The 17,531-nt window shown below is 42.2% G+C and overlaps 1 protein-coding gene across 2 annotated transcripts; it reads left to right on the forward strand.

The window, feature by feature from the left end:
* The first annotated feature begins 595 nt into the window (after positions 1-595).
* Positions 596-6,100, forward strand: LOC100561256 (interferon-inducible GTPase 5). Of its 2 annotated transcripts, none has more exons than XM_003222864.4 (2): positions 596-1,061; positions 2,497-6,100. In XM_003222864.4, exons 1-2 carry the CDS (start codon positions 961-963, stop codon positions 3,731-3,733), a joined length of 1,338 nt encoding a protein of 445 aa, XP_003222912.4. In that variant the 5' UTR covers positions 596-960; the 3' UTR covers positions 3,734-6,100. The 2 variants fall into 2 exon arrangements, with proteins under 2 accessions (XP_003222912.4, XP_062818962.1); XM_062962892.1 differs by having other exon boundaries at positions 2,500-6,100.
* The last annotated feature ends 11,431 nt before the right edge of the window (positions 6,101-17,531 follow it).

Consider the following 17,531-nt stretch of genomic DNA (forward strand, 5'->3'; position numbering starts at 1 on the left):
GTAATTACAACATAACATTACTGCGTATTGAACTACTTTTTCTGTCAAATTTGTTGTATAACATGATGTTTTGGTGCTTAATTTGTAAAATCATAACCTAATGTGATGTTTAATAGGCTTTTCCTTAATCCCTCCTTATTATCCAAGATATTCACTTATCCAAGCTTCTGCTGGCCCGTTTAGCTTGGATAAGTGAGACTCTACTGTATGTATACTTTAAATAACAAAAATGTATAATTGTAATATATAACTGTATTTAATAAATCAAAAACTATTTACTACCATTATTTCCATGTACAACAATCTATGGTACCTCTTGCAGTTTCCACACTGATTTCTCTCTATTCTAGTTTCAATGTAGTCATGAATAATGAATAATATAATAATAATATAATAGTAATAATATGATGATATACTACAATAATAGAATAACTATATATATATATATATATATATATGTAATGTGCATAATTCCCATGGAGTAAACAACAAAACCACTGGACCAAATCATACTAAATTTGGCCACAAAAGACATATCCAATCAATCTGCATGCGGCAGCGTGTCAGCAAAAATGGCTAGGTGCGTCAGTGCTGACACTCGTGTCATAGGTTGGCCATCACTGGTGTAGATGCACCTTGAGAATGACATTTATGTGCAATGCAGGAAAAGGGAAAGGGGATCTGAACATCAGCATCAGCCGTTTCCTTTTGCTGCATTTCTCTTTCTGTGCAGCAGAAAAATAACCTTCCTCAACTGATTGGCAGATTGCGCCTGAAAAGTTCTGCCCTTTTTGCAACAACAGGGCAAAATGCAGCCTGGGTTGCAAACATTTTTAATGTGCTGTGAATCGGTTTGGGATAATCGAGGGATAATCCAGCTTTGCATGCCTCCTTCCCATAGGCTGCTGTTTTGTGAGGCCAGCATGTTTCCTGCCTGGCAGCTCCACCTCCTTCCATGTGATGGTTTCTCTTTCTTTTCCTCTTCCTCCTCCTCCTCCCCCGGACGAAAGTGCTTGGCTGTTTTCTGCTTTTCCTTTTCCCTTCCAGTTTGGGGGAATTTCGTGAGTATAGAGAGAAAGCAGGGCTGGAGGGAAGGGAAAAAGTAAATTATCAGCAAAATAGAGAAAAGCAACCTAGAAAACGCATAGCATTTGACTTCATAATCCCAAAAGCTTGAATGCAAAGTTTGCTTCCAGCCCACAAAAGCCAGAATACTATGGCTTTAAGGAGGCACAATAAACTGGGCTATTTTAAAAATATTTCTTTCTTTGTTTTGCTACAACTGATTCTACATTTGTAAGTGGGAAAGAGGTTCACCCCCCCCCCCCCCCTTTGTGTTCTTCATTTTGTTTCTTTTTTACTGCAACGAACTTTCTGGGTGATTTGGGGAAAAAGAAATTTAGTGGGTTGCTGAGAGTTTTTTGGGCTGTATGGCCATGTTCCAGAAGCATTCTCTCCTGACGTTTCGCCCATATCTATGGCAGGCATCCTCAGAGGTTGTGAGTTCTGTTGGAAACTAGGCAAGTGGGGTTTATATATCTGTGTAATGTCCAGGGTGTGAGAAACAATTCTTGTCTGCTTGAAGCAAGTGTGAATGTTGCAATTGGCCTCCTTCATTAGCATTGAATGGCCTTACAGCTTCAAGGGAGGTGTTAGATGACCTTGATTGATTCAATGCCAATGTTCCTGTATTGCCTAACTTTTCATTGTTTTTCTTAGGCCTCCCCATAGGATTCTGTCTGTTCATAAAAAAAGATGGATAAGTGGGGCTCATGGATGACATGTGGTGTCTCAGAGTGACTTGGTTTCTTCAAGGACACACACCTACATACACATAGATATTAGAAGTGTGCAAGATGGCACAGAATCTGTTCTGTTTTCATTCTGTTTTCGTTTTGAATTTGAGGTGCCTCCCCCACCCCGTTCTGTTTTTGGGAAGATGTTTCCCGAAATGGAAACAGAACTCCGGATCCCAAATTATGAATGTGAACACCCCCCTCCTAATCTCCTGGAATCTTCACAAAAAACAGAATTTTTTGGGGGGAGAGCACCCAAAATTCAAAACAAAAACAGAATGGATTTCAGCCATTTTGCACACCCCTAAATTAAATGTTTGAGGCCCCTCCTGGGTCATCCAGGAAGAAAAAAAAAAGTTTTTTTACACTACGTTTTGAAATAATTTTTGACTCTTGGGTGCTCCAGAATGTCCACTGGAGGCATGGGTTGCATTTCCACTTCATGTTGTGACCCTCTTGGACCAATGTAGGCTCCAAAGAGATTTTTTAGAACCCAAAACCTGATGAAAATGTGTCTCTAGAAGTATTTGGGGGGCAAAATATCTGGAAAGGACAAATGGCACTAAACCGGCTTGATAGACACATGTGACACCTCTTTCCTGCCTTATGGAAATTGAAACTCCTTAGTATTCTAATTAGTTCTGGATGTGTTTTAGAAGAGTAGAAAAGTGATGTCTTTTTGCCCTCTGTCTTTGTATAGCAGAACAGCCACCATGGAAATCCAGGAGGTGGACCTCCGAGAGATGGGCTCCCTCATCCAATCCCGTGTGATCCTGGAGGTGTCCAATCAGGTCCAGTCACTCCTGGATACAGTGGAGACCACAACGCTTGAGATTGCAGTGACTGGTGAATCGGGTGCTGGGAAATCCACCTTCATTAATGCCCTGCTGGGGCTTAATGACGGAGACCCCCGTGCCGCCCCTACCGGAGTCACAGAGACCACCTTTTCACCCATGCCTTATGAACACCCTCGCCTGCCCAGGGTCCACATTTGGGACTTGCCAGGGACAGGCACCCCACGCTTCCAAGCCGAAACCTACTTGCAGCAGGTGGGATTTGAGAGGTACGATTTCTTTATCATCATAGCCTCTGAGAGATTCCGGGAGAACCATGTCAAGCTGGCCCGTGCTGTGGCCGCCATGGGCAAGCGTTTCTACTTTGTGCGTTCCAAGATCGACCTTGATCTTCAGGCTTCGCGGCAACGAAGGCCGACCCGATTCGAGGAAGTCCATGTGCTCAGAGAGATCGAAGCAGACTGCATCCGCCAGCTGAAGAAAGAAGGTCTGGACTCTCCCAAGGTATTTTTGATCTCCAGCTTTGAGCTGCACAGATTTGACTTCCAGTGCTTGGAAGACACTCTCGCTGAGGAGCTGGAGGGCCACAAGAGGCATGTCCTGCTACTTTCATTCCCTTCTGTCACTACCGAAGCTGTTCAGAAGAAAAAAGCTTCGCTGCGCAGGAACATCTGGAAGAAGGCTTTGATGGCTTGTTTTGTCTCAGCCTTACCTGGCCTCCCTTTCCATCTGAACATCCCCATGCTCCTCAAAACCCTGGACTCCTATCGTAGGAGTTTTGGCCTAGATGATGACTCTCTGGGAGCCTTGGCCCTCACAACCTCAAAAAACCCTTCTCAACTGAAAAACCAGGTGTCTTCAACGTTAGCGAGGGATCTCTCGGAGAATGCCGTCCATGTCATTCTGAGTCAAGCGGCCACTTATGGAAAGGTGGCCGCTAGGTTATTGAAGGACCGGGTGCCCTTTTTGGACAACCTGGTGGCCGGAGGCATCTCTTTTGTAGCAGCCTATTACCTGCTCCACACTGCCTTGGATAACTTTGCAAAAGATGCTGAGCGAGTGCTCCTCGCAGCCTACGATTTGGAGGATGAATTCCAGAAGTCAGTTTTTTATCCTCCAGAACCTGGCTTCATCTTTGATTAAAATAGATGGAGAGAGCTATCCAGGGATAATTGTGGATGATGGCCCCCCCCCCCTTTTATGGTTTTCTTGCTTAGGTCCAACTGATCAGGGAGACCTCTTACACGCTACTTAAAAATGCATTTGTGTAATCATCATGTAAACAGTTCCAATCCTTAATAACAACAACAACTACTACTACTACTACTACTTTATTCTTGTATCCCGCCCTATCTCCCCAGGGGGACTGGGGCGGCTTACATGGGGACCAAGCCCAGCAATATACAGTAAAATACAACAACATAAAATACATTCCAAATTCAACAAATTATTACATCAAAACTAGAAAATCACAACATCACACAATAAAAGCATGGCCAGTAGCCAAGGGTGACATAATGGCACTTCAGTCTTGGGTCAAAGGAATAAAATTATAGTTGTGCAATATATTATGCATACTAATAACATAGTAATCCTTAGAAAAGCTTAGGAAATAACGGTGCTACTGGAAATATTCTCTATGTATCTGTTATATGGGGTGGTAAAGAGGATTCCTTACTCCATGAGCAATTAAACTGAATCTAATAATAGCAAGGTCAGTTCTCGCACATGGTGACTCCTGTTGTTGTATGCCTTTGAATTGTTTCTGACTTAGGGACACCCAGAAGGGAAATTGCAGGGTTTCAGAGGCTTAGTTCAGAGTCAGTTTGCTTTGGCCTCCTTCTGAGGCTGAGAGAATATGACTTACCCAAAATGGCCCATGGCCAAGTGGGAATTTGAATCCTGGTCTCCAGAATTATAGTCTAATAGACTACACTATGCTTGCCTTTAATAATGTTGAATTCTCATGTAGATGAAAGGTGAGCACCTTTAGTTATAAAGGACTGAGGACCAAAGAGATGGGATTTTTGAAACTGCATTTGACTATACGTATGTTTCTTTTTTGAGAGAAATGACTTTAGGTCTAAGTGGGTTTAACGTGGGAGAACATGGAGGACATTATCACATGAGGCTGATAAAACACAGCTGTGAAAAGATAAAATCACCTGTTGATGTGATTTACTACAAGACATTGTGTTTCTTCCCTTGATGTATGATTCTTGAATCGTATTTGGGTCACCTCTTTCCATTGACAGGAAAATCCATCAATGAATCCAGGTATCACTGTTGTTTCAATGCTTTTTGTTGGGTGATAATTTCATATTGCAAAGTGAAGGAAGGTCTTGTGGTGCAATAGAAAAACATGAAAATAATTGGGGGAAAAACCCACATTACATGTCGAAGGCTTTCATGGCCGGAATCACAAGGTTGTTGTGTATTTTCTGGGCTGCCATAGATGTGTGTTTTGTGGGCGAAACGTCAGGAGAGAATACTTCTGGAACATGGCCATACAGCCTGGAAAACATACAACAACCCCACATTGCATGCATTGGGACTGTGAGGCTGTGTGGAGGACTGATCTTGGGAAATTGCAGGCCCACTGTGTGGCGTGTCCCTTAGGATTCATAGAATTCGAGAACTGGAAGAGAACACAAGGGCCATCAAATCCATTGCTTTGTGGTAGTGTGTATATTTGCACAGTTGAAGCACTAGCTGTATGTGTTCATAGTATCATATGACGGGCTGTGGTGACTCATGCCTTGGCTACATCAACCCTCTACATTTGCAGGTTTGATTTGTGCAGATTTGATTATTCATGGATTTAATTTAATTAAAAGGTTCTCTCTAAGAATCTCTCGGACCTCCAGGTCAATTCTACGGTCAAATTCCAGGAAGTTGCTTGAAGTGTTCTTTCCGGTAAAAAGAAATAGTATTTTTAAATGTGTGGTTTTTCACTTTCATGGGTTTCCTGTGCCCCTAACCACAGTGAAAGTGGGTTGACTGCACTTTAATGGGAGTCCTTTGAAAAGCCAGATTGCAGATGGAGTTAGTTCCAAGGATAGTACAATCCTTTTGATGTTGTTTGTTTCCCTGGCTATTGGTCTTTTGCCAAACACAATTCAAAGTGTGGATTATGATCTATAAAGTCTTATACAGTCCAGGTTGTCTAAATAGGTTTATTATCCCATATGATACTGTCTGGATTATTGAGGTTTTCGGAAGAGGTCTTCATCACCCTGCCACCCCTACAGATGTGTCTGGTGGGAACGTCACAAAAGGGCTGTCTTGATGACTGCTTCTAGGTACTTAATGTTCTTTACCAAATCTTGTTTGAAATTTTGTTACCCTCTTTAATCAACAAACTGGGGTATGAATAAATAATATAAATAGAACAACCTTGATCTTTGAGTATAAATATTTTTTATAATGTGACTAATTGAGATAAAGTGTGCCTTACAAATATGTGCAATCTAAAGCATATTTCTTATGCAATAAAATCTTTATTCCACATCTCTTTGGGATCTGTTCATTGTACTCATAAGACTGGCATTTGTAATGCTAGGAAGTAAAATAAATAGTTTCACATGCTCTAGGACAATATGGATACCATTTTTTCCAGCTCTTCTGTATCAAATTGGAAGTTCTGCTTTAGGGATAAAATACCTTTTAGTTTTGGGTGTGTGTGTGTGTGTGTATACAGTAGAGTCTCACTCACTCAACATAAATGGGCCAGCAGAACATTGGATAAGCGAAAATGTTGGATAATAAGGAGGGGTAAAGGAAAAGCCTATTAAACATCAAATTATGTTATGATTTTACAAATTAAGCACCAAAACATCATGCTTTACAACAAATTGATAGAAAAAGCAGTTCAGTACACGATAATGTTATGTAATGTATAGTAGAGTCTCACTTATCCAGCGTTCTGGATTATCCAACGCATTTTTGTAGTCAATGTTTTCAATGCATTGTGATATTTTGGTGCTAAATTTGTAAATACAGTAATTACTACATAGCATTAATGTGTAATGAACTACTTTTTCTGTCAAATTTGTTGTATAACATGATGTTTTGGTGCTTAATTTGTAAAATCATAACCTAGTTTGATGTTTAATAGGGTTTTTCTTAATCTTTCCTTATTATCCAACATATTCGCTTATCCAACGTTCTGCTGGCCCGTTTATGTTGGATAAGTGAGACTCTACTGTACTGTATTTATGAATTTATCACCAAAATTTCACAATTTATTGAAAAATTGACTACAAAAACATTGACTACTAAAAGGCAAACTGCGTTGGATAATACAGAACCTTGGATAAGCGGAGCTTGGATAAGCGAGACTCTACCATGTGTGTGTGTGTGTGTGTGTATGTATGTGTGTGTGTGTGTGTGTGTGTATACAGTATACGGTATACGATATATATATAAGGTAAAGTTTTCCCCTGACGTTAAGTCCAGTCGTGACCGACTCTGGGGGTTGGTGCTCATCTCCATTTCTAAGCCGAAGAGCCGGCATTGTCCGTAGACATTAGGCTTGATCGATCCACGAAAAATTTGATTCTAAACACGTTTCAAAACTAGAGGGGGGCAGCGTTTCGTTTCTGAAGGTATTTCCGAATTTTGCCCCCCCAAAAAATTTGAAATTAACGAAAATTCGTTATTTTCAAAATTAATTCGTTAATGGCGGACGCGCATGCGCAATTCCCAAAAACAGCACAGAGGGAGAGGACTTTACAGGACTCTCCCACCCTCATTTTTTGAGTGATCTTCTTCAAACTTGGTACAGTGGTAGAACACATTTAACACTGATAGCTCACCAAAATTTGGAACGTTTCCCTTATCCTCTGATTTTTGGAGAATTTTCATAGCTTTTATAATAAACCATTTTTTAATAATTGCAGAAATCTGTTCCTGGTTTGAAAGTCTTATTTCCTGTTAAATTGGTTTGTCTTTACTGTGAAAGTCATTGTTCTACTTCAGAAACTTTGTTTTTGTGGCTGAAACTTTGTTAAATTGGTGTGTGTGTGATATATACTGTGTATATATATATATATAGTCCCTGCATATGTGTGTGTGTGTGTGTGTGTGTGTGTGTATAGGTAAAGGTAAAGGTATCCCTTGACGTTAAGTTCAGTCATGTCTGACTCTGGGGGTTGGTGCTCATCTCCATTTCTAAGCCCAAGAGCCAGTGTTGTCCATAGACACCTCCAAGGTCATGTGGCCGACATGACTACATGGAGTGCCATTACCTTCCCAGAAACACCCAGAAAATGGGAATTCCAGACAGGAAACAATCAGGGCCAGCTAATACCTCCCAACAAAGGATTCCCCCAGGTAGGAAGCAGCCAGGCTTTGAAGCTGCAAGGCTATTCAATGCTAATCAAGGTGACCAATTGCAACATTCACACTTGCCTCCCACAGACAAGAGTTCTTTCTCCCACCCTGGACCTTCCACAGATATATAAACCCCACTTGCCTAGCTTCGCACAGACGTCAAAACCTCTATGTCTGCCACAGATGTGGGTGAAACGTCAGGAGAGAATGCTTCTGGCACATGGCCATAGAGCCTGGAATACATACCACAACAGTGTGATCCCAGCCATGAAAGCTTTCGACAACACAACCACAGTATCCATTCAAGTTCATGTAGCGTGGTATGGAGACCTGTATTGGGGGGAGGGAGGGTGCGAATCTGGGCCCCTGGGAGCAGCCGAGGACGGGCCTGGCCCACACCCCCTCGCATCCCGGGCCTCTTCCTCCTCACCGCCGGGCCCCTCTCTGTCTCTCTCGGTCTCTCCAGGCCTGAGCTGAGGCGAGGCGGCGGCGGCGGCCATTTCCCCCCTCCGTCTTCCTCCTCCTCCTCGGCCTCCTTCCCCCTCGCCCCCTCCCATTGGCTGAGCCCGTGACGCCCCTTTTGCTGAGGGGCAAAAGGAAAGGGCCTGAATGGTGGGAGTTTGGGTGATTTGCAAAAGCTTTTTTTTCCTAACGAAAAAAACGAAGAAATAAGAAAAAACGGCCTCTCGCGATTCGAAACCGCGATATCCAGACGTGTGGACAATCAAGGCCGTATATTGCTTCAAAACAAACGAAAATAACGAATTAATAACGGGTAACGGGGAAATCGAATTATTTGAGCAAGCCTAGTAGACATATATACAGTATATATTTATTTACCTACACACACACACACACACACACACACACACACACACACACACACACACACACACATGCTTTTCTTCCTTTGAACAAAGCAGTCTTTTGGCTGAAAAGTATCCTAAAATGGTCATTGGGCTATGAAGAGCATTACTCTCACCTTTGGAGCCCCCACCTTAACTTTTTGTCACAAAATATACGTCACGTTTTGTTCCTCCCCAAGTCAAATTAGGGCCTGGGGAGGCATTTTTTGATACAGAAAAATTCTTTTACTTCCAATTTATAAAATATGTATTAACCTTCATGTATATGATGTCACCATTTTTCATGAGTAGAGCCTCAGATGTTCAGATAGTAAATTCTGCTCTTGTGGACAACCAAAATAGCAAATTATTATCCCCCCCTTCCAAGTATTAAAATGCAATGGATTTTGGTATTCACTAGATGGCACTCTTTCCTCTCTTTACTTGCTGTTAATGCAATGCAAAGAGTCAATCAGTAACGTGATGTACTACTAGACACATTTTATCTCCATGCCTATTTAATTTATATGCAGAACATATCATAATATGTGTAATTAAACCTGAAGAACATGGCCTCAAATAGGGGAAAGAAATATGCACATTGCATCGTGTAACTTACAGAAAATAGCCTAGCCATGGAATGGCAATTGCTGAAAGTTAAAGAAAGGAGTTGCAAAAGCACATTTATTTAATATCCTGCATTTCTGGCAATATGGGACCACAGGTGGCCCATTGTTTTCCTTTTAAAAGCCCAATTTAAAGAGTGAATACCACAAATGTAAGCAAAAACTTACATTTGTGGTACAGTAGAATCTCACTTATCCAACACTCGCTTATCCAACGTTCTGGATTATCCAACGCATTTTTGTAGTCAAAGTTTTCAATATATCATGATATTTTGGTGCTAAATTCGTAAATACAGTAATTACAACATAACCTTACTGCATATTGAACTACTTTTTCTGTCCAATTTGTTGTCTAAGATGATGTTTTGGTGCTTCATTTGTAAAATCATAACCTAATTTGATGTTTCATAGGCTTTTCCTTAATCTCTCCTTATTATCCAACATATTCGCTTATCCAACGTTCTGCTGGCCCGTTTACGTTGGATAAGTGAGACTCTACTGTATTTCCAGACTTGCAGAGAAAGCCCTCAACATTTCTAAATGTCTTTATTTTTTTTTGAGTCCTTCTCAAAATGGTGACCAAAAGTGATGCTATTTAATCTGCAGTTACCATTCTGATAAGGATTCAAAGTAAGATAAAATTATTTGGGAGGATGTGGCCTGAGGGAGTTGGAGGGGGAGAAATTGACCCTTGGTTCCTACGCAGTTGCATTCACCAGTAGACAGATTTCTTTACTGATAAGTCCTCTGACCATATCAACAGTATCTACTGCCTTCCCTGGTTTTAAGAAGATGTGCCAATGAGAACCAATATCACATGGATAGGAAATTAAAAAAGCAAGAGTATTTATGTGTGTTAAATAAGAGTCTACAGAAGCATGGACCCTCATGTCATAGAATCAACCCTCTACCAAGAAGCAGGAAAATTGCATTCAAAGCACCTCCGACAGATGGCCATCCAGCCCCTGTTTTAAAGCCTCCATAAAAGGAGCCTCCACAACACTCTGGGACAGAGAGTTCCACTGCTGAACAGCTCTCACAGTTAGGAAGTTCTTCCTAATGTTCAGGCGGAATTTCCTTTTCTTGTAATTTGAAGCCATTGTTCCGCATCCTAGTCTCCAGGGCACCAGAAAGCAAGCTTGCTCCCTCCTCCCTATGACTTCCCCTCACACATGGCCCTCATCATGTCTCCTCTCAGTCTTCTCTTCTGCAAGCTAAACATGCCCAGCTCTTTAAGCCTCTCCTCATAGGGCTTGTTCTCCAGACCCTTGATTATTTTAGTCGCCCTCCTTTGGACACATTCCAGCTTGTTAGCATCTCCCTTAAGTTGCTGTGCCCAGAATTGGACAGAGGATTCCTGGTGTATTCTGACCAAGGCAGAATAGAGGGGTAGCATGACTTCCCTGGAGTGAGACACTAGACTCCTATTGATGCAGGCCAAAATCCCATTGGCTTTTTTTGCTGCCGCATCACATTGTTGGCTCATGTTTAGCTTGTTGTCCATGGGGACTCCAAGATCTTTTTCACATGTCAAGCCAAGCTTCACCTGTTATTTATCTTTGCATTTCAATTTTTCTGCCTAAGTGGAGTATCCTGCATTTGTCCCTTGTTGAACTTTACTTTGTTAGTTTCGGCCCATCTCTCCAATCTATTGAAATCACTTTAAATTCTGCTCCTGTCTTCTGAAGTATTGGCAGAAAAAAAATTCAGGAGGGGTTTTGAAAATTGGGGGGGGGGGGGGTTGAACCCCTAAACCACTACCACCACCCCCACTACAGACCTGTCAATATCTGCTTGAGATAGTGCCTGGAGGGACTCTTAATTTTTTGCATCTCATAGACTTAGCATGGGGATTTGGTTAACCAGTTAAAATTCATGAGTAAACCAGGTTTTTTTTTAACCTGAAAATTTTTGGGGGTGGGGAGGGGGGGGTTGAACCCCTAACCCCCCTCCGGCTACAGGCCTGGCTATCCCTCCCAATTTGGTGTCATCTGCAAACTTGATGATCCTTCATCTAAGTCATTAATAAAGATGTTGATCAGAACCGGGCCCAGGACAAAACCCTGCTTATGGCACTTCACTTGTCACTTCTTCCAGGATGAAGAGGAAGCATTGGGGAGAATCATCTGTTGGGTTTGTTCACTTAACCAATTACAGATCCACCTAACCATAGTTTTGCCTACCCCACATTTGACTACTTGAGAGTATTCATTTGCATGAGATATTCTGTTGACACATCATTTATTTTTGGAATATTGAATCTAGAGATGCAACTCCTGTCATGGTTTATCCTTGGTTAGCAACTGAACTAATGGAAACAACATATATTCTCACCACAAGATGACAGGATTTCCTTTTGCTAACTTCAGAGATTTCAACATTTTTCTCATGACTTTTGGGTAAAATAGTAACTGTTGCTTGTTGCATAGATTAGAAAACATTCTAGCATTGCTTGATTTCTTTGTAACCGGTCTGTTTGTTCAAGCTTTACGTTGTTTACGCTTAGCTTAATAAAGATAAAAAAGTACAATTTTTGTGCATTTTGTAAAATCTGCAAAAATCCACTAAGGTGTAAAAAAAGTGTAGTATTCTCTTGCATTTATCAAAATGATCCATCACAATCCAAACTGAAAGGATGTTGACATCGCATCAGATCTTTGAATACCGTGCCAGAGGAGAACTCTGCAGATACTATGAACTGTTAGCCCTTCCTTATGCTATCCAGATCTTAGATATATAGATACTAGCTGTGCCCGGCCACGCGTTGCTGTGGCGAAGTATGGTGGCATGGGAAATAAAGTATTGAGGAATTGGTGGTAGTTAAGGTAAAGGGTAAACGCTTTCCCCTGACATTAAGTCCAGTCATGTCTGACTCTGGGGGTTGGTGCTCATCTCCATTTCTAAGCTGAAGAGTCAGCATTGTCCGTAGACTCCTCCAAGGTCATGTGGGATGACTGCATGGAGTGGCGTTACCTTCCCGCCAGAGCAGTACCTATTGATGCACTCACATTTGCATGTTTTTGAACTTCTGGGTTGGCAGAAGCTGGGACTAACAGTGGGGGCTCTCTCTGCTGCCCCAATTCAAACCTGCGGCCTTTCGGTCCAGAAGTTCAGCAGCTCAGAGCTTTAACATGCTTTAACATTATTTCCTAAAGGTTGTGAATATACAATATTTCTGATTGGGGTTTTTTTGTCTGTTGGAGGCAAGTATGAATGCTGCAATTAGAAAAATTGATTAGGATGTAATGGCCTTGCAGCTTTAAAGCCTGGCTGTTTCTTCCCTGAGTGAATTTTTTGTTGGGAGGTGTTAGCTGGCCCTGATTGTTTCCTGACTGGAATGTCCTTGTTTTCAGAGTGGTGTTGTTTGCGATATTTTATGTGCTTCTACTGTCTGTGGCCCTGAGAAAACAGAGGATTTGCCAGACTTTGATGATGGGAATACTTTGTTGGGAGGTGTTAGCTGGCCCTGATTGTTTCCTGTGTGGAATTCCCCTGTTTTCAGAGTGTTGTTCTTTATTTAGTGTTCTGATTTTAGATATTGTATTGTTCTGTTTTATTATACCACATTAATTTTTATATATTCTGATTTTAGTGTTTATGAATACTTGGAGCCAGATTGTATTCATTTTCACGGTTGACCGCAACACAATAATAATAATAATAATAATAATAATAATAATAATAATAATAATACAGTAGAGTGTCAGGCTCACTTCAAAGGACCAGTCTGAACGCAGATCAAAGATAGCTGCTCTCAAGTCCAATCTTTATTGAAGAATACATGACTTTGGAAAAGTCGAGAATGACCTAATGTTTACATACATTCAATTTTATCACTTCTGATGCAACGTAATACCATACACAAATATCATCATCAAATCCCACCCTCTGGATCACATTACTACCATTCCCACACACTATATCAATTATAATTGTTTATACTTTCAACCCTGAGTTCCCAGGCTCATTTTATCTTCTCCCGCCAGGTGCTTGCAGGGTTATTTATGTTATGTTATGAAGCCAGATTCAGGGCTTGGAAATTCAGCCCTGGGATTTGGCTCCATGACATGGCGCCCTCGTTTTCTTCGTCCTCCTCTTCGGTTCTTCTTTCATCATAATCCTGAAACAAATCAAACAATAACTCTATGTGTCCATTTTGTCCAAAGTCCCCATGTATTTTTTCAGCAAGCTGCGATGGAATACTGGGTGTATTTTCCCTAAACTTTTTGGCAATGCCAACTGGAAAGTCACTTCATTGATAACACCCTGTATTCTGAATGGTCCAATATATTTGGGGCCCAATTTTCTCGAAGGTAGCCCCAATTTGATGTTTTGGGTACTTAACCACACTAGATCTCCTTTATCCAGTTTATCGCCTTCCACCCTCTTTCTGTCTGCGAACGCTTTATACTTTTTGTGTGCTTCCTTTAAGGATGCAGTCACTTGACTCCAGCATTCTAGCATTTGCGTTTTCCATTTCCCTGCCTCTGTTTCCTCATTTTCTGTCCATCTTGGCAACTGGGGCAAAGGCTGTATTTCATACCCGTAAACCACTTCAAAGGGGGTTTTATTTGTTGCTGAATGTATAGTCGAATTAAAAGCTAGTTCTGCAAAAGCCAACCACCTAGACCAGTCATTTTGTCTCATGTTAGAGTACATTCGAAGGAACTGCCCAAGTGTCTGCTGAGTACGTTCTACCGCCCCGTTTGTCATGGGGTGAAAAGCAGAACTTAGACTCCTTTCTGCTCCTAGCATTTCCAAGAATTTTTCCCAAAATTTTGCTGTGAATTGTACTCCTCTGTCACTGACCACTCTACTGGGACATCCATGCAGTTTGTAAATGTGGTTTATGTACAATTCAGCTAGTTTCTCGGCTGATGGTAGTTTCGTCAGTGCTATAAAGTGGGCCTGTTTAGAAAACAGGTCTAATACTGTCCAAATATAACGATGTCCTTTGCTAACCGGTAGTTCCCCCACAAAGTCCATAGCTACACATTCCCAAGGTCTGGTAGGTTCTGCTACTGTTTGTAATAATCCCATTGGCTTCCCTCCTCTCGATTTATTTCTGGCACAATCATCACATTGAACAACATGATTCTTTATGTCCTTCCTCATCCCTGGCCACCAGCAATGTTTTGCTATTGCCTTTGTTGTTTTTGTAATTCCTGTATGACCAGCGCTCTGGTTATTGTGAAAACGATGCAAAATTTTAATCCTTAATGTTGCTGGGATATACAGTTTCTTGTTCACAAACCAAAATCCCCCCTTCTGCTCCCCCTTTTCTGCGTTGGATGCGATCCACTGATCTCCTTCATAAGACTGTTTCAGTTCGTTTCCCCAATTATCTTCCCCGTCGAGTTCAACAATAGCAGTGTTCTCCTTTTGGGTTTGCGCTCTTGTTCTGACAGCTAAGCCCCATTGTTTATCAGAGAATATTGTTCCCTCTTTTGCTGTGGTTATGCCTCCGTGTTGAGGCATGCGTGAAAGAGCATCTGCCAAGACATTCTGCTTCCCTTGAAAAAACTTTAATTGGAAATCGAACCTGCTGAAGTATTGCGCCCATCTAATTTGTTTGGGGGACAATTTTCGAGGAGACTTTAAATACTGGAGGTTCTTATGGTCAGACCAAATTTCAAATGGGATTCCGCTTCCTTCGAGGAAGTGTCGCCAGCATTCTAAGGCTTTTAATATGGCTAATGCCTCTTTTTCCCATATTGGCCAACATTTTTCAGTTTCGCTGAACTTCCGGGACAAATATCCGCAGGGTTTTAAGTTCCCATTTTGATCTTTTTGCAATAGTACTGCCCCGTACGCACAGTCTGAGGCATCGCAATGGATTATGAAAGGGCTCCTGATATCGGGGTGTTTTAGGATGGGTCCTTCTGTGAAGCATTCTTTTAGGGTTTCAAATGCCTTTTGGCATTCTGGCGTCCAACCCAGTTTGGCGCCAGGAGCTTTTACTTTTGCTGTCTCCCCTTTCCCTTTTGTTTTTAAAAGTTCAGTAAGGGGTGCGGTTATTTGCGCGAAGCCTTTTATGAAGGATCTATAAAAATTGGCAAACCCCAGAAATGATTGCAATTGCCTCCTTGTTTGAGGCACTCCCCATTCTTTCACATCTGATACTTTAGCTGGATCCATAGCTAACCCTTCTGGAGATATCCGATACCCCAGAAAGTCAATTTGAGTTTTATTAAATTCACATTTGGACAGTTTTGCGTACAGCTTTGCTTCTCTTAGTCTCTGCAAAACTTCCCGGACCAATTTTACGTGCTTTTCCTTATCTTCGCTCACAATCAAGATATCATCAAGAAATATGAATACCCCTCTGTACAACAATGGGTGTAGTATTTCATTTATAAGCTGCATAAAGCAACCGCCTCCATTTTTTAATCCGAAAGGCAAAATTTTATATTCAAAATGGCCGAATGCGCAGGAAAATGCAGTTTTCCAAGTATCCTCCGGTTTGATTCTTAATTTATGATATGCTTCAATTAAATCCAGTTTAGTAAATATGCTCCCTTTCTTCAATACGGTAATTAAATCCTTTACTAAGGGCATAGGGTATTTATTGTCCTTAGTAATTGCATTTAAATTTCGATAATCAATGCACAATCTTAGGGAGTTGTCTTTCTTTCTCCTAAATAACACTGGGGCCCCGAGAGGAGAGTTGGATGGCTTAATGAAGCCTCGCGCCAGGTTTTTATCAATATATTTCCTCAATTCCTCCTTCTCCTGCACAGACATGGGATACACTTTTGGTTTTGGTAAGTTTGCTCCTGGGGTTATTTCAATTTCTACTTCTATATTCCTTTTGGGAGGTAATTTACTGGCCTCTTTCTGATTGAAAACATCCACAAAGTCTCTGTATTCAGGTGGCAATAGCTGTGGGTCTATTTCATCTGCTTCATCTCCCTCGTCCTCCTCTTCTGCAATTTTGCTTATCTCCCATTGCGTCTGCTGTTCTTTAAATGCTAGGCTCTTTCCTCTCCAATCTACTTCAGGATTTGCCTGTTCGAGCCATGGTATCCCTAATATTACGTGGTATGTGGCAATAGGGGCTATCACAAAGGATATTCTTCCTTCCCATTTGCCTATTTTACATGGGACCCCCCGTATTTCCTTTGTAGATACTTCCCCAGCAGCGACTGATCCATCTAGCTGCGAAAATGCAATTGGGGAGTCAAGCGCCATCTGCTGGCATTTCAGCGCTCCTGCTAATTCCGGAGTTATAATGTTTCTAGAACAACCACAATCCACAAATGCCTTGCAGGTGGCCCGATTCTCTAGCCCCGAGAGGCAGATTGGCACTACTATCATGCGTTTGTCCCGACTCACCAGTTTTTCTGAAGATTCTGGGGCTTGCACCTCCTCTTCCGCACGCCTCCCGGTTGCTGGCTTGGGCTTTGAGGGTTTTGGCGGCTCCCCCTTCCGGGCCCAGCATTCTGCTGCTCGATGGCCCGTCTTCCCACATACAAAGCATCCCGGTTTAGGTTTGTTGTCGTCTCCTCTGGAGGGAATCCCCGGCCTCCCTCCGGGTCTTTCCTGCTTCCTCGTTTCTCCTCGACCTCTCGCCACCGGTCTTTGCTGGCCGCCGCTGCTCCTGAAGCGCTTTACTTGGGCCAGGGTGGATTCAACGCGCCCCGCTAGTTGAATCCATCCCTGGAGCGTTTCGGGGTCATCTCTGTGCGCTGCCCAGCTGAAAATCTCGGGGCGTAGTCCCTCTTTAAATAATTCCACTTTGTCACTTCAGACCACTCTGGTACCCTTTCCGCGAGGTGGAGGAATTCCTCTGCGTACTCGGGCACTGTTTTGTCCCTCTGCTTTATTCCTTTCAGCTGGTCTCGAGCCCTCAATTGCTCTAGCCGGTCTCTGAACCGGTTTTCCAGTGCGGCGAGGAAGCGGGGCACTGACCTCAGGCATGGGTCGCGTCTGGCATGTAGTTGCACATACCAGCTGGCTGCTCCTCGCTTTAGTGTGTTGCCGATGGCTCGAACCCTGCTTGCTTCGGAGGGGAATGTGTGTGCATTGTCTTCCATGTATCCTCTGATGCTAATTAGAAAAAAGTTCAGTTCATCTGATTCCCCTCCGTATTCTAGTTTGAGATCTTCCCTTCTTGGCATCCATTCTGCGGCCCGT

This window comes from Anolis carolinensis, unplaced genomic scaffold (assembly GCF_035594765.1).
Source record: "Anolis carolinensis isolate JA03-04 unplaced genomic scaffold, rAnoCar3.1.pri scaffold_10, whole genome shotgun sequence".
Classification (NCBI taxonomy): Eukaryota; Metazoa; Chordata; class Lepidosauria; order Squamata; family Dactyloidae; genus Anolis; species Anolis carolinensis.